The sequence below is a fragment of the Vombatus ursinus genome, unplaced genomic scaffold (assembly GCF_900497805.2).
Source record: "Vombatus ursinus unplaced genomic scaffold, bare-nosed wombat genome assembly UNPS02004691.1, whole genome shotgun sequence".
NCBI lineage: Eukaryota > Metazoa > Chordata > Mammalia > Diprotodontia > Vombatidae > Vombatus > Vombatus ursinus.
The window spans coordinates 6,725,181-6,748,234 of NW_020944469.1; the positions used below are offsets into that span (position 1 = coordinate 6,725,181).

The window sequence follows — 23,054 nt, forward strand, 5'->3', positions numbered from 1 at the left end:
TCAGTTCTGCAACTTTCTGACCCAGCTTTGGGTCTATCAGCTTATCTCTGTTTGGGATTTTCAACAGCCTGCTGCTAGACTCAGTCACTACTGGCATGCAGAGGGGCTCTGCAGGTTCAGAGAGACTGAACTGCTGACTCCCCTTTAGTCTGCTTTAGGATCAGAGCCACCCACATAGCTACCATACACTTTCTGGAATTTGTTTCATTCTCAGTCACAGGTAGGGCCAATGCTCGTGACCATTCTTCACACTAGATGGTATGTGACTGAGCTGCTGGATGGCACACATTCCTGTACTGAGCACTTGCTTAGGGATTCCTTGAGATCTCTTTCTGCTGCCATGCCTCACCCTTCTTTGAGTCCCCGGGTACTAGAATGCTCCCTGCTGCTGCACTGCAGCCATGCATTCCTGGCCAAACCCCTTCTCCAGAGTCCACAGACGTCTCTAAAGCTGACCTGGCCTAAAAGAAGGACTCACCATGACTTCTGGGAATTCCCAATCAGAATTCAACCTGGTGTATTCTCTAGATCTTTGTCAAGGAGGTGAGGGAGAAAAGCCGGACTCTAAAGCTTCCTCTCGCTCTGCCATCCTTATTCCACTCTCTAGTTGCCATATCTTGCTGTTTCTACTTCCACGACACCTTTCTCATCCAACCCCTTCACTCCACTCACAAAGCTATCATTTTAGTTCAGGCCTTTGTCGCTTCTCACCTAGACTATTAAAACAGCCTCCTAACTGGTCTCCCTGCCTTAAGTCTTTCACAACTCCAATCAATTCTACACATTGCCGCCAAAGTAATTCTCCTTAAGTGCGTATCTGACCATGTCACTCCCCTGCTCAACCAACTCAAGTGGCTTCCTCTCGATGCTAGGATCAAATGCAAACTCCTCTGTTTAACTTTTAAAACCTTAAACAGCCTGGCCCTAATCTGTCTTTGCAGCCTAACAGGACATTACTCTCCTTCCTACACTCTGTGTCCAGTCTAATTGGCCTTCTCTGATCCCCACACATAAAACCACATATCCTCTTATACTGGTTATCTCCCACACCTGGAATGCCCTCCCTCAGAAAGCCCCCCTATTCTTTAAGATGCAGTTCAAACATCATATTCTACATGAAGTTTTTCCCAATCCCTCCAACTGTCAGTGCCCTCCCTCCTAAACTATTCTGTATTTAATGACTCTCTATATATTTGCATGTATTCACCTTGTATTTATGTTGTACATATTTTCACATATTCTTGTCTCCCTTATTAGAATATAAGCTCCTTGCAAGCAGAACATATACTCTCAATGCCTGGCATAGTGCCTGGCACACAATGGTGAATAATAAATATTTGTTGATTTACTGATTGACTCCTGGCTCTGATATTTACCAGTTTGCAATGCTATCATCTCTTCACAAAGGAAATATTTTACCTCCCTTTTCCAATGGAAATTAGACTTATGGGCCCTCAAATTATATTTAATCAATTAAAAGTAAGTACTAGCCTATGATAAGATGGGTAAAATTGGTGCCTACCTTTGAGGTCAAATCAATATTAAATCTCCTGCCTTCTTTAACAATTTGGGAGTAAGTAATCCTATTCTTCTTGGGCACATCAACAACAGCTTCTCCTACAGGTACATTTTCAGCTTTTTCCTGTTCCAAAGGTGACTCGCTACAATCCGCATCACCAACATGGTTTTCGTTCCCCAGTGTCGCATCTACATCAGGTACTTCCTGTGAAGTCTCTGGCTCACTGAGCGGCGCTGTTAATTCAGACGTATCAGAGCAAGCTGTGCCGGTTGAGTCCGGAGGATCATTTGAGCTAGCAGACGTCACAAAGGCAGGATTTTTCTGCACAGCACCGACTTCTTCAACATGTTCATCTGAATCCTGACTAAATGAGAAATAGCAATATTCAGCAATGAGCCTAAGGTCAGAATACCAACTTTAATCTGGAAACTTTTATAAACATGCTTTATCTATTATCATTTCATCAAGAGCAACTTCCTTTGCCTTATATGGCACTAAAGGGTAAATACATCCCACAGGATCATGAGATCATAGTGCAAGAGAACACAAAGCCTTTTAACCCAAACTCCTCATTCTATAGAAGAGGAAAATAAGGCCCAGTGAGAGTAAATAACTCACTTAAGGTTACAAAACCAGGGAGTAGCACAGGTGGAACTTGAACTTAGCTGCTCTGACTCCAAATCCAATGCTTTTCCCACTGCATTATAGCAATTTTTTAGTGGAAAATCAAATAAGTTGCTATCTGTAAAACACTACACTTCTATTTGGGGGCCACTGCCATACACACACTAATACACACAACACATGTATACATACATAATCTACATATATATATATACACACACAAATATATCTATATGCCTATACATATCTATATACGTATGTATATACTCACATATATGACTATATACATATGTGTGTATATATGGATATGTAATATATATTTTATATACTCATGTGTGTGTGTATTATATATGTATGTATACATACATACACACGCATAAACATTTCTAAGAGGTAGGGACAGGGATTGTCTTTGTATCTAATTCCCTGTCTTTTCTGAGGAAGGTCAAAAATATCAATCCTTTTGAATTTCTTTACCACAATGGACAGTCAAAGGGATTTTTCTTCTATCTTATTCTATTCTATTCCTGGCATATTTTTCTATACTGTTAAGCCCATTTCTCTAGTCATCATCCGTAGTCCCATCCCTCATCAAATCTGTCTGGCCTACTGAACCAAGACCCCAGTATAGTAGACGATGAGCAGTATTTTCCAGCTGTGCCTAATCCTACATAGAACTGGCAGGAAAACACTAGTTTATCAAATCATCCAATTGCTCAGCACCTAGCATAATTTTGCTGCAAGACCCTAATAAAGAATTCGAGCAATACTTATGAAACACCTACTCTGTTAGGTGCTCGCAGTCAGTCAGTCAGTCAACCAACATTTATTAAGTTCCTACTATGTACCACGCACTGTGCTAAGTGCTACACAGAAAAGGAAAAAAAAGTCCCTGCTCTTAAGGAGCTCACAGTCTAATGCGGGAAGAAGCAAACAACTATGTATAACTATATATAAACAAACTACATTCAGGATAAATTGGGGACAGTCTCAGAGGGAAGGAAGTCTGGGCAAGGCTTCTTGCAGAAGGTGGGATTTTAGCTGAGATTTGAAGGAAGCCAGGGAAGCCGGGAGCCAGAAATGAAGAAGGGAGTTCCAGGAATGGGGCACAGCCAGTGAAAATGATGAAAAAAGGTAGACATAAAGGTGAGTAAAATATGTGTCCTCAGGGAACTACTGCAGCTTGAGCCTATATCTCCTTCTGCCAAGACTATGCTGGTACAGAATAACAGAACAGTAATCTTCTGCAGGCTTCAGAGTGGGCTTCAAGCTAGAACTGAGACCCCATGCCGCACCTAGGGTCAAAGTCACACAGCTGTTGCTTATCTCTGAACTTGCCCCTTACTTGGTACAATGTTTAAGGCCCATGACCACTCTTTCCCCTGGAATGTCACCTCTAGGTACAAGTTCCCTCCTCAATCAGCCCGAGATCTATGACCCACTACTGGGTAGTCAGCAAAAGAACGATCAATTGGTGCGAGTTCAGGGGTGGATTTGGAATCTTTTCTTGCCCTGAGCTAGAATGCTCCATATGGTGTTTCCTGGATAGACCTCATCCCCAGTGTCCTCAGACCTCTATGTCTTCTGCCTATGCCGATCTGGGCTCAAAAAAGAACTCACTGTAATTTTGTTTTTCTCGGATTTCTGATTAGGACTCAGGCTGCTGCATTTTCTAGATCTGTTTGGAAGAGTTGTAGGATAGAGCTAATATCAGATACTCTCCCAACTTGACTCCACTTCCTCTGGGAATGTTTTCAGTATAACCCCCCTGGTCAAAAATCCTTAGGCCACACATACTCATTCCTCATTATATGAGGAATTCCTCCAAACTAGATTGTAAGTACCATGAGGGAAAGAATCACATCTTTCTAGCACACACATAGTACCAATTTAATAAATATGCATTCAATTGAATTAATCTCTCCAACTAAACCATTAATCTCTAGGGCAGGGACTATTTTCATGTTTTATATCCCTCAAAGGACCAACTGTAGGGGTATGTAGACAGATGGCAATTAAACACATTTGGAATATTTTTGTATGCAAATTACAATAAAAAACTCATTACTTCAGAGAAAGCAAGAAAAATTAGATCACAGAAAAAAATTCAACTAATTCCAATTAGGCATTCAGGTTCTTAAAAATTATAGTAGCAATGAAGATAAAGTGCCATACTAAAATTTACTCAGTGCTGCAGCAAAGAAAGGGAGTGATTAAAGAAGAAAAGAACTCATACAAATACCAAGAAACAAAATATCTAAGTCTTTGCTAGAATTATCTGGTAATTTTAATGAAATGTCACAACAAAGAATACCCGATACATGCAGTGCTACCCCCCAGCAAGTTTTAGAGAAAAAAGCACTGAGATAGTAAGATGAAGTCCTGGATAAGCCACAGAGACGGAGCCCCAATTTCCTCCTTCGGAAAATGAGGCAAACATCACCTGTCTCATCTACTTGACAGGGCTTACTATGAGGAATAAAATGTTAGGGCGTGGCGCTTTGGAAAATGAACAAATGTTAACACAGCATTTTTAGAATGACTAAGAGTTTATTATAAACAAACAATAAGCAACATTCTGGTAACAAAATGTGTCACTGACACCGTTCTTCTGTAGCTAGTGATCCGATATAGACATTAAATGATTTCATGATGATGAGGAGCCAGAAATCTCAAACAAGTATCAAAAGTTCTGAGTCTTTGCAACTCCAAAAAGGCAGTATGGCAGCAGTGAGGCTGCCACAAAAATGAGGAACAATGACATAGCTCATTATACGTCTCTTTTCTAGCAAAAATGTCCAAGTTCTTTACTCGGTTCTCTACTATAAAAATAGGAATAACCAAAATGTGTTCAATGAATAATGTGAATTTGGAATTTTCAGGCAAGTTCTCTGCCTAAAGATCAAGCAGAGCGATGGGAAGATGATCAATTGCTCTCAACTATTTTTATGAAACAATGACGATGATAAGATGAAAATAAAACATTAAAACTAATCGAGCTAAGCCCTTCCCTATCTCCTCCTGGGGACAACAGGTGGTCTTATCTACAGGCCTCTCTGCTCCTTTCCAGCTCAAATCTATGATCCTATGAAAGTACAACGACTATAACAGAGTACTGAATTTTCAGGATTTTGGCTTAGCAGACAAGTGAAGGCAGGGGAAAAACGTAAGAAATTCTCAACTCACCCTTTCTGCACCTGAAGCAAATATACAGACTGGTATTCCTCCAGCAAAGTGCTAAATGCCATTAAATATATAGGCGCCTAAACAAAACCCTTCAATCCCTTAGAGCCTGAGTGCTCCACTATCTATTGGTTAAATGTGATTTTTATTGTTTTATTATAAACGTTTACAATTACTGAAACAAGCTTACATTCTTGGTATAAATCCAACCTGATAACACATAATTGTTTCAGTATGTTGCTATAGCCTCTTTGCGAAATAATTTATGTAATATTTTTGCATCAATATTCATTGGATAGGGGTCTAGTTTTCTTTCTCTGTTTTATCTCTCCCTGCTTAAGGTATGAGGCCTTTTATTTGTCTCATAAAAGGAGTTTGGTAGGATCCCTTCTTTGCCTGTTTTTGAAAAGAATTTATGTAATATTGGAATTGTTATTTAAATGTTTGATAGGATTCACTTTTAAATCCATCTGGTCCTAGAGTTTTGTTTTTTAAATTTGACAGTTCTCTTATGACTTGCTTAATTTCTTTTTCTGAGATTGAGCAAGTTAAAACTATCTTATTCTGTTGATCTGGGTATTTGTTTTTTTTTTGTTTTTGTTTTTCTTTGTTTTTTTTTCTGAGGCAATTGGGGTTAAGTGACTTGCCCAGAGTCACACAGCTAGTAAGTGTTACGTGTCTGAGGCTGGATTTGAACTCAGGTCCTCCTGACTCCAGAGCCAGTGCTCTTTCTACTGCGCCACCTACCTGCCCCAGTATTTGTATATTTTCTAAATATTGGTTCTCCCTTTCCATTTTTGATTGTAGTAAAATAGTTTTTTTCTTTTTATCAAATTAGCTAACCATTTGTCTGTATTTTAGTTTTCTTTAAAAAGCTCTCAAATTTATCAACTGAATTTTTTTCTTTTCAATTCTGTGTATGCTAGTTGGCATTTTTTTAATATGTTGCTTTTATAAATTTGTGTTGTTGCTGTATGCTCAATTAATCTTTTCTTTCTCTTTTTTGTTGATGAAAATATTTCTTTAATCTGGGCTGGGCCTGACTCTGGCCAGTCCCACTGATAGTTTAGGGTGAATACCGGAATGAAATGATATACTTATAGATCATTCAACAATTAACAAAAGGAGATTTACTTAGCAATAAATAGCAAGGCGAGGATATACAAGGAGAACACAACGTGGCTCAGCCACATGAAACCTCCTTGCCTCTGTGTCACCCATTGCCACCTGCCAGACAAGCCTCAGAGAAAGACTAGAGCTGCTCCTCGTTGCTTTGTACTCAGGGGACCAGAAGTGATGTCAATCAACAACCTGAGCCATTAGTCCTCTGAAATCTCTAGGACAATTTCAACAACTTCTAAGGAAAAACTAGGCTAACTTTTATGGGGTTAGGATAATGTTTCCACTACAGCCCAGGTGTCAAGAGTTAATTCTCACCCATAAACAGAAAGGCAGAATAGCATAATGGAGAGAGGGTTGGCTTTGGATTAAGGAAAACCTGAATTCAAGTCCTGTTTCTGATGCTCATTAGAGGTGACCCAGGGGAAGTCATTTTAACTCTAGGAGTCCCAAACAACACCCTAAGGCTAAAAGTCACAGAGGAATTGCCGTTTTGTCTCAGCAGAGAGAATTTTCATGCCAGGAACACCTACACCAATGAAACTAGAGTCTAGACTTTTAAAAGAAAGGTCTAGACTTAAAAAAAAAAAAATGTCCAGGATACTCTAACATAAAATCTGTCTTTTTAAGTCTGCGTGTCCACGGTTTTATTCCCACCTTTAAGAATTCTTGAAGAGAATTTCCTTAGGATCAAGAAGCACCTGACCCTGAGGAATTAGATCAGGTACCATTATCATTCCTTAGTCCTAAAGAACTGGATTTCTCACCCTCAGCAGGGTGAAAAAGACAGCACCACCTACTGCATAGCTCATACCTGCTTTGTATCTAATTCCCTGTCTTTTCTGAGGAAGGTCAAAAATATCAATCCTTTTGAATTTCTTTACCACAACAGACAGTCAAAGGGATATTTCTCCTATCTTATTTTGCCATTCTATTCCTGGCATATTTTTCTATACTGAAAGAACCATCCTGTGGAAGAGTCAACAAACGTAAGTAAACCACGTGGTCACGTGTAAAAACAGCTGTATGTGAACTCTGAGGGACCGGGTTGAAATCTTGATTCTGATGCTTACTGTGTTACCTTGGGGAAGTCACCTGAGTGATCCCTTGGTCACCATCATCCACCAGTGTTCTACCCCATGATCAAGAATTCTGAAATCCTTTTATCCAACCACGATATATTATTCCAGCTCTCCCTATGCCTCATTCCTCATAAACTTGTTCTTTGTTCTCATCATCATCTCTATCCCCTCCATCCTCAGTACCTTCCCCGGCCATCACCCCTGCTCTAACTTCCTTTTCCTCTCTTTCCAATCTTGACTCAATAAACTCAACCAGTTCAACATTGCACCCTACTCTCAAATCCCTTACTTCCTTGTCCTTTCCTTAATCACGCTAACTCAAATTCGATCCTGAAGAAGGCTGTCTATTCTTTCTATTTGCCTCCTCTATTACAGCGCTGAGAGAAGTCACATAATCATGTTGACTGGGCCCACTATAAAATGATATTATCTAATCTTAGCTGGGCCTTCAGGTCAGTAAGTCATTCATTTTATTCCTCCTTAATTCTCTATCAAATTTCCTACAAGAGATATTCCAAAATCTCTTCTCTAACTTCCCCTCCACCTTCTCAGCAGAAGACTTTGTTTCTGAGAAAATCAAGGCCATTTGCTGTAAGCTCCTTCTTCTCCCCTTACCTATATCTCACAAAGGCTTTGGATGTCTTGTTCTTTTTTTTCCTTACTCCAGTGTGATGAAATACTAGTCTTTCTTCAAAGCAAAACTGCCCTCTTACAAACTTGTGTCCTCATACCCTTATTCCATCTTTTCTCATGTTCTCTAGAACAGTGGCCATCAGCCAGGGGAACAAACCCTGTTAAGAAAGGGCCTGCTATCCCTACCACTATCACTGTGAATAGTGAAGACAGGGTGTCCTGAGGGAGATTCAGGAAATGGAATAGGCCAAGCAGGTAAAATCACTGCAACCATCTTGAACTCTGCCCTCCCTAGTAACCCAATGCCGACAGCCCAGAATCCAGCAGCCAAAAACCTCAGGCTTTCCAAGTCTTCCAGACCACTGATCTTATTTCTGGCCTGGCTCCCTAACCATCAACTAGGGAAGCAATTTTTGTGGAGAAGAGGCCTGCCCTCCCAGCCACCACCAATACCAACCACTGACCAGCTGACACCACTGGAGAGGTAAACCCAAGAGTCCAGGGAATAGTAACACTGCTCCTGCCACCCAAGACCACAAGCATGGCCCCCACAGGCATCATCCAAGGGAACACCTCTTGTGGAGATTGCCTCTGCAGATGCTAGAGCACGGCCCTCGCCCTGCCTTGTCCCAAACACTCACAGCAAGTGAAGAGTCCGAAGAGATGGTTCACCATACCCGAGACCTTGGCACTATAAAATGGCTCAGCAGCAGAAACATGGTTTTTTCAACAGAAGAAATATTTCAAAAAGATGCATTACCGTCGGCTCTGCTGCTGCACCCTAAGGAATGGGAGGTCTTTCCATCTGACTTGCAGCTGAAATCTGCTATGTCATCTCCCATATGAGAACGTGAGCTCTTCAATGGCTAGGACTGTCCTGCTTTTCTATGTACATACCTGGGCTCAGCACAGCACTTTGCACATATAAATGCCTTTTCCATCTCAGGATCACATAATGATTCTCTCTCTCTAATCTCCAAACACAGTTTCTATCTCTCATAGGCTCAGTCCCTGCTGCATTAAACATAGCCAGGGCTCCCCTATACTTTTTAAAAAGCCTCTCTCGAACCAGTCACCCTCACTCTACCGCCCTACATCTCTCTCTCCTTTCACAAACTCCCAGACGAAGCCATCTGCACTGTTGCCTTTACTCCCTCTCCTACACTCATTTCTCAGCCTCCTATTCTGAAAACCTCATTCAACTGAAACTGCTCCCTAAAGTTACCAATTACCTCTTTAAAAAAACTTTTTCGTGATATCTTTTGTCTTTATAGCGCTTAAATTTTCCCCTCTATCCCTCCATCTCCCCACCTCTGAAAGCCATTCCATATAATGAAGAATTTGTTATAATAAACAAAAAAAAAAGATTAAGAGAAAACCAATCCTCCCCCACCCCAGCAAAACAGATCAATATAAAGATAAAAATAAATCTTACATAAAATGTAATGTTCCACACCCCTGGACCCCACCCCTCCATCTCTGAAAAGGATATCTCTTCTTGGAGACTATGATTTTTCTTTGTCATTTTGAAGTATTCATTGGGGTATATGCCTACCAGTGGAATCTTTGAGTCAAAGAACATGGAAGTTTTAGCCACTTCATCTGCATAATTCCACACTGTTTTCCAAAATGGATGCATCTTTCTACAGCCCCTCCAACATTGACCATTTCCATCTTTCATCATCTTTGCCAACTTTCAGGGTGTGAAGTAAAACCTAAGGGTTGTTTTGATTTGCATTTGTTCCAATGGGCATGAAGGCAGCTGAGGCAGGCACTGTGGAGTGCTTAGAGCTTAGGTCTGGCATTAAAGACACCAAGGTCATCCACTACAACCCAGTGGTCTTGACTTTTGTTTTGCCACTAGATTTCGAGGGCTCTGGAAGAGAGGGTGAGGCTGATAACTTTGTGCTACTCTGCCTCACTTAAATCCAATTCACACACGAGTCAAGGCATCATCCTGTGATATCACTGGTCCTCTTCGAAAACAAAGGACAAACAACAAGATCCAGTGACACTGGCCTCCTTACTATTCCTCCCACATGATACTCCCAACTCCAGGAATATTCACGGTCTAGCCCCCATGACAGGATGTCTCTCCTTACTCATCTCTGCTTTCTGGCTTCCTTGACTTCAAGTCTCAACCAAAATTACACCTCCTCCAAGAAGCCTTTCCAAGCCCGCCTTAATCTTAGCACCTTCTTTCTTAAATCACCGCTAATTTATCCTGTTTATATCTTACTTGTACATCGTTGCTCACATGTTTTCTCTCCCATTAGTCAGTCAGCCAAGCACCTACTAAGTGCTGGGGAAACAAAAAAAAGGCCAAAGCCTGTCCCTGCTCTTGAGGAGCTCACAATCTGGGAGACAGCATGCAAACAACTATGTACCAACAAGCTATATAAAGGATAAATGGAAAAAATCAAGAGAGAAAGCACTAGAATTAAGAGGATGTTAGGGAAGGCATCTTGTAGAAGGTGAGATTTTAATTGGTAACTGAAGGAAGCCGAGGAGGTCAGTAGGGAGAGTATTTAGGCATGGGGGACAGCCAGAGAGAAGGCCTGGAGCCAAGAGATGGAGTGTCTTGTTTATGGAACAGCCAAAAGGCCAGTGTCACTGGATCAAAGAGTAAATGTGTATGTGTTGGGGGGGGGGGGTTGTTTATGGAAGACTATAAAAATCAAACAGAAGATTTTATATTTGATCCTGAAGGTTTCAGGCCGAAGGAGATGAGGGATTTCACTGGCGGGTGGCAGTATCAGAGGAGAGAAGGGGACATATAGGAGAGATATCGTAGAGGTGAAATCGACAGGCCTTGGCAACAGATTGGAGCAGGGATTGTCTTTTGCCTTTCTTTGTATCCCCAACCCTTGACAACACTGTTTGCTACAGAGCAGATACTCAATAAATGCTTGCTGACTTGACTTGACAGTATCACATAATGCCAGGCCCATTATATGTGCTTAATAAATGTTTTTTTAGTGACTGACAACCTTTCTTGGCCTCAGTTTCTGTTCATATGAAAAATAAGTACTACATTTTGTACCTCAAACACCCCCCTCCTCCAACCCACCAAAATCTTTTATAATGCTTCATCATGTTGCAGCAGTGACATTGGATTCTTGAAGGCTATACCAACAAAGGACAACCTTTCTACACTGGAAAATTTTCCAATCTATATTCCTGTTTTCTGAGGACCAGTCAAAGTACAGAGAGATTCATCATCAATAGAGTGGCCACTTAGTGATTAATTATAGGGCCTCTCAGCTCTTCTGCTCTTACAATGATGATGGCAGAGTGGGAGAATTGGGGGGCGGGGAGGCAGAGTCAGGGGATACTGAGAATCACACATTTTTTCAACATCTTATACATTTATTTTCTATAATTATACTATCACATAGTATATTATATAATACTTATATTACATTCAACATTATATAAATTTATTTTATAAATATTTACTTAACCACTAGTACATTAAAAGTATGAACTTTATCAAGTAACAAAAAAAGTAAACAGACTACTGGAAGAACTGATTCACATCAATATTTGCTTTGCTGTTATAAATGAAACCAGAAAACAAAAGGAAATTGCGGTAAAAAGCAGGTAGGCTCAATGAGCTCTTTCTTTCAAAAGGCAAATAAAGGAGTTGAGTCTGCTGGCTCTGTCCTGTGTCCAAGGCAACAAGAACAAGAACGAATGACTGAAAAAGCATTTATTAAGCACTTACTCTGTGGCAAGCACTGTGCCAAGTGCTAGAGACAAAATACAAAAGCAAAGACAGTCTCTGCCCTCAAGGAGTTTATATTCTAACAGAAAAGCTGTTTTAATATGGACACAACATACAGAAGTGGAGGCCAGGGAGGTCATGAAAATTATATGGATGGGGAATGGAGCTATAGGGGAGTAGGCTGATAGGCTCCATTCAAGAACACTGCAAGAGTTGATTCTATCACGGAATAAGAAGTATCATTTCAGGGGACACTTGGTAGTCACAGCATATTGCCATAATCCTAAGCATTTGCAAAAAGAGGATGAGGCAGAAGGGAAATTGTATGAAGAACTAATATCCTCTAAATTTAATCATCATATACTTACGTGGGCAGTGAATTCAATGCAAAGCAAATATGGGAATAGATTTCAGGGAGTCTGTGAACTTGGGGAGAAAAAATAATCCTTCTTGTCACTAACTTCCAATTGAAAATTAGCATTTCCTTTAATAATTTGAAAATGTAATTCTGAGAAAGAGGTCCATAGGGTTTCATCAGACTTCTAAAGGGGTCCATTTAAAAAAAAAAAGGCTAAGAATCTTTGATATAAAAGAAAACCTTTCTTAAAATTTAGAGGTGTCAGAAAACAGCATGAGTAGCCCCATGAAGTAGTGAGTTAGTAATGATTGGAGGTGTTTGAAAAGAGGCTGAATATTTTGGGGGATGCTATAGAGAAGATTAATGTATCAGGTAGAGAGTTGGACTAAAACATGTCTCCGTGTCCTTCCAACGGTAAGTATATGATGCTATAATTCAAGGAAATACATTAACTAGCTCTGGACAGAGAGGAAAATGCAAGGCAAAATACATGCAAGGTCCAAATAAGTACAGACAGATAAGCAAGGGGAAGGCAATAATTCCCTGGGAACAGGCCTGCATAATCACACTTCCCTTGGACTATTATGAATATCATCATCTGGGGTTTTCTTTAAAATTGTTATATGCATAACTACTGGAATATTAAACTTCTCCAACTTTCCATTACCCACTATTACTCCAAAAGATTAAGACCTAAAAACAGACTATGAAGACTAAAAAACAAAAACAAAAAACCAGAAAACAAAAACACCAAACCCTCAAAATGAAATGTTATTCTGATTCTTCAAAGAAACTCGACTGATAAAGATTTGCTCTGATCTCTATAAAGTTTTAAAAGTGGTTATGCTATGGTTATATCCATTTTTATTTAAAAAGCACCTTTCAAATAAGATTAATAGCTCTAATTTATTTGAGTCAAAGAAATATATAGTACTTAAATGAAATTTCTCATCAGTAAAATGAGAAGGTGGTTAGAATAGATGATTTCTAAAGGCCCCCTTATTGCTCTAAAGAAGTCTAGGAACTACTCTAAACAGTAATTGAGAAAAATCAATACATGTACTATTTTCATGCAAATCTTTACTGTCAAAGTACATTTATTTCAAAATTGGAAGCTAATAATGAGGCTTATCTGGGTAGACAATTTGAATTCCAAGGGTCATAACTTTAAAATATGGCGTAACAGTATCTTTGACATTATTTTACATAAGCACTGGTCCTGAATAATGCAATAATGCTGCCTAAAGAAAAATTTCCAATTAAACCTTTGTGCAAATGAGTTTTTCCACTAATTCACAAAAAGTATACATCTGTGAGTAAATTTTTATATAAATTCTGAATACCGTCTAGCACTATTCATCAATTAATGGCAGAAACAAAGGAATATCTCAAAGTGAATGTGTCTTATTGATGCCTTGTAACAGTCACCCCTTTAGATAGGTCAAATGAAAAATTGCCAACCAGCTGGTTAATTTATTCAGCACAGGTGTTCACTATTTCTTTTTCAGCCATTTGCCTTTTCCCCCAATACAGCTTGTTGCAGAAATTGTATTCTTGTCCTTTGATGGATGCACTTTGTTCTAAGGCCATTCATTTCAGATTTGCACAGTATATGTTATACTGCTTCCCAGCTGTTTATCCTTGCAAATAAATGTAGAATGGTTATTTTAAAAGACTTCCAAAACTTGGTTGGTCCAGAAAATATCAATATGAATAATACTGTCATCAATTTTGTATCACTGAAACGTTTATTCTTTGTGATCCTCCAAAATTACCAAAAAATATCAGGTTCCTCACAGAATAGTCATTGCTTTTGGTTCCTATATTCTAGAAAGTAAATTCATTTGTAGATACAAGAGCCACTTTTCCATCCCACTTGAACGTCATATGAGTACAACGTGATACAGGGGGAAACATGATAAACTTGGGCATCCAAAGACCTGCATTCAAATCCTGCCTGGGTGACTTAGGGCAAATTACTTCTTCTTTGGGCCTCAGTTTCCTCATCTGTAAAAAGAGGGGGTTGGACCACGTGACCTCTTAAGTGCCTTCCATTTCTAAATCTATGATCTTAGAATCTTATGTGAAAGAAAATATGTCTAATGCTCTATACAAGAAATAAGACAAATGGAAGGCAGGTGTTACTATCTTAGATTTGAAAATTTTCAAAAGGAACACTAGGAGAGGGGAAAGAGCACTTCCTAGTTCTGGGGTACGAGGCACTAGATTCTAATACCAACTCAGATGCTCCCTGTGACCCTGGGACCCTGAACAAGTGACAGCCTCCCAGGGTTTCAATTTTCTCATCTATAAAATGAGGGAAGAGACTGGAGTAGATGGTCTCTGAACTTCCTTCTAGCTTTAGATTTACGATCCTATGACGCTATAATAATAATAGCAGCATTTATATAGCACCTACTATGTACCAGGCACTGTGCTAAGCGCTTTACAAATATTCATCTCATCTGATCCTCACAACAACCCTGGGAGGTAGGGGCGATTATTACCTTCTTTTACAGTTGACATGACTTGCCAGGCTCACACAGCTAGCAAGTATCTGAGGTTGGATTTGAACTCAGGTCTTCCTGACTCCAGGCCCAACACTCTATGCACTGCACTATCTAAAAGCCTCTAACTGATGTTGTAGCATTAGCAGGTCAAATTAACAAGCATTTCTTAAGCACCTACTATGTGCCAGGCACTGTGCTAAGGGCTTTACAAATATTACTTCATTTGATCCTCATAACAAGGAGGTAGATACTATTATTATCCCTGTTTTACAGATGAGAAAACTGAAGCAAAGGTGTGAAGTACGAATGAGCCATGTCCAGGATAGATGGGACATAAACTCAGTTGAGGGAAGGCATTAAGCCTAAGGAGGCCTGGGAAAAACTAGTAGCAGGAGGCATGATTTTAGCTGAGCCTTGAAGGAAATCAGGGAAGCCAGGAGGCAGAGACAAGGAGACGGGACACAATCCCTTAGCTACAAATCCTGTGGCTCCACGGCGATTTCATACATGAAGGGGCAGGCATTGTTTTTTATGCATTTTGTTGCAGCTTGTAAACTAGAATGGCTGCTCAGTCCTGCCCCCAAGACATATGCAAAGGGGTGTAGGGCTTACAACCAATGGCAGGAAAAATAAAGAACAGTGGACTGACTCAGAGCAAACGCAGAGCTAACCATGTGCACTCCATGGGGCACTCTCCTCTCCTCCTCAAAACCAAAGTCTATTGGCTTGAACGACCCAAAGTGCTTCTTCAAGCACCCACCTTCCCCCAGGCAACCTTTTAGTCACTAGGTAGGATTGCTCCTATGAAGGATTCACACAGCAAATATTTTCATTTTATTTCTACCAAGGCTTTTAAGAAGGAGGGGAAGGGGAAAAAAGTAAGCATTTATTAAGCTCCTACTATGTGCCAGGCATTGTGCTAAGGGATTTATAAATATTATCTCATTTGATCCTCACAACCCCTCAATAAGGGAAGTGCTATTATTATACCACCTTTTACAGTTGAAGAAACTGAGGCAGAGGTTAAGTGATTTGCCCAGGGTCAGAGAGCCAGTTTTTATGCAACCAAATGGAAACTTTGATTTATCCTTTCCTTTATCCTTTGCAATCTGACTTCCAGTCTCACCACTCAACTGAAAGTGCTCTCTCTAAAGTTGCCAATGACCTCTTAATCGCCAAATACAATGGTCTTTTCTTAATTATTACCCCTCGAGCTCTCTGCAGTATTGAACACTGTTGACCATCCTCTCCTTCCTAAATGCTCTCTCCTGTCTAGGCTTTTATAATATTGTTCTCTCCTGGTTCTCCTCCTAACCTGAGTGTTCCTCCTCAGTTTCCTTTGCTGGATCATTCTCCATACTGTGCTCTCTGACTGTAGTTGTCCCCCAGGGCTCTGGCCTGAGTCCTTACCTCTTTTCCCTATACTCTCTCTCAGGGACCTCACAAGCTCCCATGGGTTAAAGAACCCCCTACCATCTACCATCTATGTCTATATAGACGATTCCTACATCTATATGTCCAGCCCCAGGCTGTCTCCTAAGCTCCAGTTTGCATTACGAACTGTCTACCGGGCATTTTGAAGGGGATGTCGCGTAGGCATCTCAAATTCAGCAAGTCCAAAATTGAACTTAATATCCTTTCCCTAAACACCCACTCCTCTTCCCACGTCCCTGCTTCTGTCAACAGCATCTCATCCTTTCAATCACTCAAGTTCAAAACCTCCGTGATTCTTCGATTCCTTACTCTCATTTAACTTCCACATCCAATCCATTATCTTGTTACTTATCCAATGAATCAATTATCTACCTCGCCAGCATCTCTCACATCCTCTTCCTTCTCTCTACACAAAACAGGCACTACCTGAGTTCAGGACCTCTTATCTGGACTACAGGTCTTCCTGCCTACACTCTGTTCCCCCCTCTCCAATCCTTCCTCCACATGGCCACTAAAGAGATCTTCCTAAAACACAAGGTTGACCATGCCATTCCCAAACTCAAACTCCAGAGACTTCCTACTACCTTTAGAAATTCCTTTATTGGAGTATTTCTTTTTTTTTAAATATTTTATTTTTTTCCTAATTACATGTAAAAACAATTTTTACCATTTGGGGTTTTTTTTGAGTTCCAAATTTTATCCTTCCCTTCCTCCTGTCCCCACCTCCCAGAGATGCTAACCAATCTGATACAGGTTATCCATGTGCATATCATATAAAACATATTTCTATATTAGTCATTTTATGGAAGAAAACTCAAACCAAAAATAAAGAAAGAAGGAAAGAAAGAAAGTGAAAAAACAATATGCTTCAGTCTGTATTCAGATGCCATCTGTTCTTTCCCTGGAGGCCGATAGCATTCGTCATCATTAGTCCTCTGGGATTGTCTTAGATCACTGTATTGCTAAGAATAGCTAGGGCATTCACAGTTGTTCACGGTACTGTATACAATGTTCTACCGATTCTGCTCACTTTACTTTGCATCAGTTCACATAAGTCTTTCCAGGTTTTTCTGAAATCATCCTACTCATCATATCTTATAGCACCTCTATTGGGTTTTTCGAGCCCTTTACCACTTGGCTCCAAGCTAACTTTCCAACCCTATTAGACACTAATCCCTTTCTCACACTCTTTTGTCTAACCCAGTCTTCTTGCTATTCCTCACCCAGAAAATTTTACATCATTGTACTAGCTGCACCCCACACACAGAATGTATTTTCTCCTCACTTTTGATTCTTAGAATCCTTTATTTCCTTCAAAACTCAGCTCCAGCAGCACTTTCTACATACGTGAGGCCTTTCCTTTCCTGATTCTCCCTCATGTTACTAGGCTTTCCCCCACCCCCCTCCATCCACCAATTACCTTGCATTTTGTACGTATGCATCTCTTCATATGGAACATATACTCAAGGACAGTAACTGTTTGGTTTCTATACCTCCAGAGCCTAGCATATAATGTACATTCATTTACTGATTGACTGATTCTGGGGGAAGTAGAGGTACTGTTCCACATGAATGAGACTTCCAAATAACTGAGGCTTAGAGGATACCTTTAATGTCTTTATTGTCTATCTTGTTCAAATGGAAGCAATGCAAGTAGGGACTGTCTCGTCTCTTTTCTTTGCATCCATGGTGCCTGGTACACAGTAGGCACTTAACAAATGCTTACTGATTGATAACTTATGTTAACTTCAAAAGGCTAAAAATGACTTTCTTCATTTTTTATAAATATCTCTCTTAAAATTCTACACACCACCTTCCCTGGCTGCTCAGACTATCTTGAAAATCACTTAACCTTGTTTTTACGCTCCAGAGGTTTGTCATGATCCTCAGTTGCTGTGTTTCTGTAGTTCTTGTAGTGCCTTCACAGTTTTTTATTTGACATCATTTAGTACTGAGATAAACACAATTCTCCAGAGTCCTCTTCTGTCTCTGCTACAATTACTTGCCTACTTTAGGCAAGTTCCAAAAGAAATATCAAGAAGCCAGGGGGTTAAAAATAAGATGCTTTTCTAGGCTTTATGTTATTTTGTTATGTCACAGTCTGGATGGGTTGGTTCAGCTCTTCACAACTGTGGTATGTGACTCCAAAGTCACACTTGCAATCAAGATATTTCAGAGGTGGATGAGAAATCAACAAGAATACTGTCTATAACATACCGACCAAAGGGTAACCTGACCTAAGCTTAAAGATCTCTGGTGAGGGACTCCCTACCTCCTGAGGCTGTCCAGGCCACTTTGGGGTAGCTCTCATTTATACCAAGTTTGTCCTTACTGAAAACCTGAATCTGGACACAATGGGACAGAAGGCAGGAAATGACTTCAAAAAAGATAAAAGACAGTAACTGACACAATTTTTTTTAAAAAAAAACAATCATTTTTCTGCCTTTCTGCCAATTCTACCCATTGCTCCTAGATGTACCACTAGGGGCTGAGCAGAATAAGGCTAATCGTTCTTCCATGTGCCAGCCAAGCAGTCTTTCAGCATCCACTAGGCTACAATTATCACGTAGCAACAACCACTATTTAGCATCATTACACAGAAAAGCTAACACATTCATTTTTTCTCTCCCACTCTTTTCCCCTCTCTCCCTCCTTCCCTCTCTCTCCTTCCCCCTGCCACCCTTTCTCTCTCCTCCCCCCAGATACGGTGTGACTGGATATTACTTCTTAGTTATTAAACCATAATGCTTCAGAGGCAGAATCACTGGCTAAAAGCTCACACAGGCCTTGAATGCTCTTAGGCTGTTTGTACTTTCTTGTGCTGAAAGGTATGTAGTTCACTATAAATTCAAACCTATATTAGACACTTAGAAGGATATGCTTTGGGAGAAAATACATGGGAAATTAGCTGTGTCCTTAAGACAGAAAAATGCTGAAAATAACTTTTCAGTTACACAACACTAACAGGGCCTCAACAAATGAGTGAAGGAATTCCTGGCCCCCACAGATTTTTCACAGGTACACAAAAATGTAAGCAGCTGTTCTCAGAACTACCACTTTTAATAGCCTAACATATCCCAAGTGTGATGAGCTGTTTTTTAAAGTCCCCACAAAAACACTTGGCAGTCAGATGACCTAGACACTGGAGGGCTCTTAATAATGTGAATGGATACATTTAAAGTATATGATACATACTTACTTTCTTAAGCCATCAGCTATATGTCATGGGAAAAACTCAGTTACTCATTCAAATAGTTGCTTTTGAGCAATTAAATATTAAAGCAGTTTGTATCACTACCTCAAGGACTTGCAGTTAGCAGTCTGCCTGGATGTGCATCTTAAAACGGAGGAGGGAAAATGGGATGGAGAAGGAGGAGAAGGAAGAAGAGGAAGAGGAGGAAGAAGAGGAGTCAGAACACTAAGAGCAGCTTACATTCACATAGCACTTCAAATGCTCTAGAAACACTTTGCAAAGTGCCTTTCTATACATTATCCACTCTGTGGGAGGGCTGCCTTCATTGGCCCCATTTTACAGATGAGCAACCTGAGGCTCAAAGAGACTAAATGACTTGTCCAGGCTCACTCAGCTGACAAGTCACTGAGGAAAGACCTGAAGCCAAAGCTTCCTAAGTCCCACCCACCTCTCTACCCACTCTACCATGCTGATTCTCTCTAAGAGTTTCTCCAATTGTTAGGGCCAAAAGCCAGTCAGCTCACTTGAAAACTGGCTGGTCCTCACAGGGCAGACATTTAGTCCATTGCTAGGCCTACACCTGAAGCCCTTTCAACCTGCTTGGCAAGGGCACAGAGAAGAGAGGGATGATAATTGTCTAAGCATCGAAGAGCTGTTCGTCGAGAGCACGAGTAGACTTTAGCTCCTTGACCCCTGAAGGTAGCAAGGAGTGAGAACAGCCAAGAAAGTGATTTTGGTCAATACGAGGAAAATCTTGAATAATTAAGAGCTCTCCAAAAGTGGAAAAGGCTACCTTGGAAAGTACTGAGTAGGCCTATCACTGGTGGTCCTCAGGAGACAACTGAGTGAACATTTTCCAGGGATGCTGTGGAAGGCATTCGGGCTCAGGTCAAGGCAGGTTGGAGAAGATGACCTCTCAGGTCCCTTCCAACTCGGAGCTTCCATTATTCTATGATGTTAAAATATACCTTTGCAGAAAAATGCATAATTCTTGGTTCTTTTATACAATGGAAAGAGGAAGAAAATGATTATAGCTCAAATAATAACAATCGAGGCCTTGCTTTTATAATGAAAGATTAAGAAATGCTTGTCTTTCAATTACTGGTCATACCTGGCATAACAAATGACTTCCACGTGTTGGATGGTCTGGTCTTTCTTACGAAGAGCAATGCCTTCTTCTGCTTCCAGTACCAGCTCTTGCCATGCTGCCCATTCATCCCCATCACTCTCTTCCTAAACAACAACACAGATGAAGGACTCTGATTCGTTTTCATTCAAATGGAACAAACCAAACCTGTACCCACAAAATCAACTACTTTTTAATTCCAAGTTTCTCAATTTCTGGAAGTAAGCACCCAGTCCCATCATTTCTCAGAAGTTTATCACAAGACACACACATATATACACAAACACATTCGCTAAAGTTGAATTCAGACAGAATTCAGTTCTGACACACTCAAAGCAAAGACATTATTAAAGTCATAATCTGCTGAGAGAAGTGATCCAACCCATCTCGACTGACATAGGGCCATCCCTGACAATTATCAGTATACAGCTGCTCTTAATTATAGTGAATAGGTAAACAAATAATACATTCAAATTCAACAAACATTGGCTTGGAAATGTTTATACGGGACAGGGGTAGCCAATTTAATTGAAGGAGATATATACAGTATGTATGTATGTATGTATGTATGTATGTATGTATATATAAACACACACTGTGTGTGTGCATACAAATAGTCTAGAATGAAAACAGAAGAGAAAATAAACACAACAGTACTAAATTTTAATACAGTTTGAGAAACTAGAAATTATCTATTTGGACTTCTGAATACTGGTCATGTGACAGATTAAACGCCACAACAAGAGAAATTACTTTGAAAAGCACAAATGTCAGAGACAGTATCTGAGTATATCAAGTACTATAATACCTAATTTCAGATTATTTTATAATCTAAAGGTTAACCAATACAGAAACAAGTAATACACCTAATTTATATGACTTTTCTCAGCAAAAGCTCAAAAAGCATCATATATTCTTAAGGATTTAATGTTTAAATATAATACTTTGTAAACAACTGAGACATGAGAAAGCACTGACTGAATGGTTCAACACTGCTGAATCTGTGAGAATTAGCATTTTGGAAAAATGGACAAGATTCCCTAAATTAAAAAACAACTAAAAATTGAAACCTATAAATCATAGTTTCTGATGTAAACAAATTTCTTTTTTTTTCCCTTTTTTTTGGGGGGGTGGGGTGGGTGAGATAATTGGGGTTAAGGGACTTGCCCAGAGGCACACAGCTAGTGATTTATGTGTCTGAGGCTGGATTTGAACTCAGGTCCTCCTGACTCCAGTATCAGTGCTCTATCCACTGCGCCACCTAACTACCTCAAACAAATTTCTTTTGCAAAATGCTAAATTAGAGAATTGATAAAGCAAGGAACTAATTCATATTATAGAATGTGTAGCCTTTAACTTCAGAACTGCCTGGACTAGAGTCAACCCTATGTTGGATGGCAGCCACTCTTATTGAATGAAGTATGCCACTGCAACCTATTAGATACTACAAACTCTCACACAAAAGGTCACAGGTTACATTAGGAGAACTCTGAGCGTGGAGTCATGGATTCCTCAGACACAAGAAAAATACCGATGGTCTGGGGAGTTAGGGCACCTCTGTCAACAAATTCCAGAATCAAACCAGAACTTTCAACTTCTAAAACTGCTACAAAAGCCTTCCTACAATGGGAACTCAACATGTCAGGAATCTGCTTATCGCTTTCTCTTCCTTCCTCAGCAAAGCTTTCAATTCAAACTACAGAGGGATTCTTTTCCTCAAGTCATTTCAACTTGACACTGGAAGCAAGTGGGAAGAGGGGCCTTGTTTTTATAGGAATTCACTTTACAGCCAGATTCTGTAAAGGTGATTCTGTAAAGGTGAGGGCTGGAAATTCAAAACAACTAGAGTAATTCTGGAATAGAAGTCAACTAAACATACAAAACGTTTGGTACAACGAAGAACAAGACAGACCCCACAGTAACAGGTAAGATTCATGATCTGGCATGCATATCATGTTAAAATGGCCAAAACAAAACAAAAATCACAGCAGAACTTTACCTGATACTCCTTTATCCAGGACAATAATCCTGAAAAGCTGAAACTGGCCCAGTTTCCTCCATAATAGCTTCTTCTGCAGCAGAAATAAGACCGACAAGAATGAAAAGGAAGAAAACATCAGGAAATGCTCAAAGCAATTTATTCATCTCAATAAATAAAACAGCTGTGAGTGCAGGAGGCGCCACCAAGTCCACTAGGCTTTGGAAACTCCTTTTGAAGCCCTTCACTTCCTGAGAGCCTCGTTTAATGGCTTGTTAAAGCAACTGGCAAACCTGTGAAATTCGAGGTTACATGGGTTGTGTAGTACAGACCCAAATTCAAATGGGGTCAAGGGCTTCCTCAGATAGCCTGTGCATAATGAATCACAGGATTAAGGCTGGAGGAGATGTTAAGGAGGATCTAGTCCACTCCCTTCTTTTTACAAATGAGGAAACTGAGGACCAGAGATGCCAAGGGACTTGCCTAAGGTCACACAGCCTTTAAGTAACAGAGGGAACATTCAAACCTAGGTCTTCTAACTAAAATTCTGTTTGCACTACAGCCCTGG

General features: G+C 40.1%; 1 protein-coding gene across 4 annotated transcripts in view; it reads right to left on the reverse strand.

The window, feature by feature from the left end:
• The window catches only part of CHM (CHM, Rab escort protein 1), a 207,773-nt gene that overhangs the window by 142,917 nt on the left and 41,802 nt on the right, over positions 1-23,054 (reverse strand). For all 4 annotated transcript variants that reach the window (XR_003567081.1, XR_003567078.1, XR_003567077.1 and 1 more), the window contains exons 3-5: positions 22,508-22,580; positions 20,494-20,615; positions 1,523-1,883 (exon numbers count right to left, since the gene is read on the reverse strand). Coding sequence is in view for 1 of the 4 variants with exons in the window: in XM_027839558.1 (XP_027695359.1) it covers positions 1,523-1,883; positions 20,494-20,615; positions 22,508-22,580 (556 nt within the window). In the remaining 3 variants the exon portion in view is untranslated. The remainder of the gene's footprint in view (positions 1-1,522; positions 1,884-20,493; positions 20,616-22,507; positions 22,581-23,054) is intronic.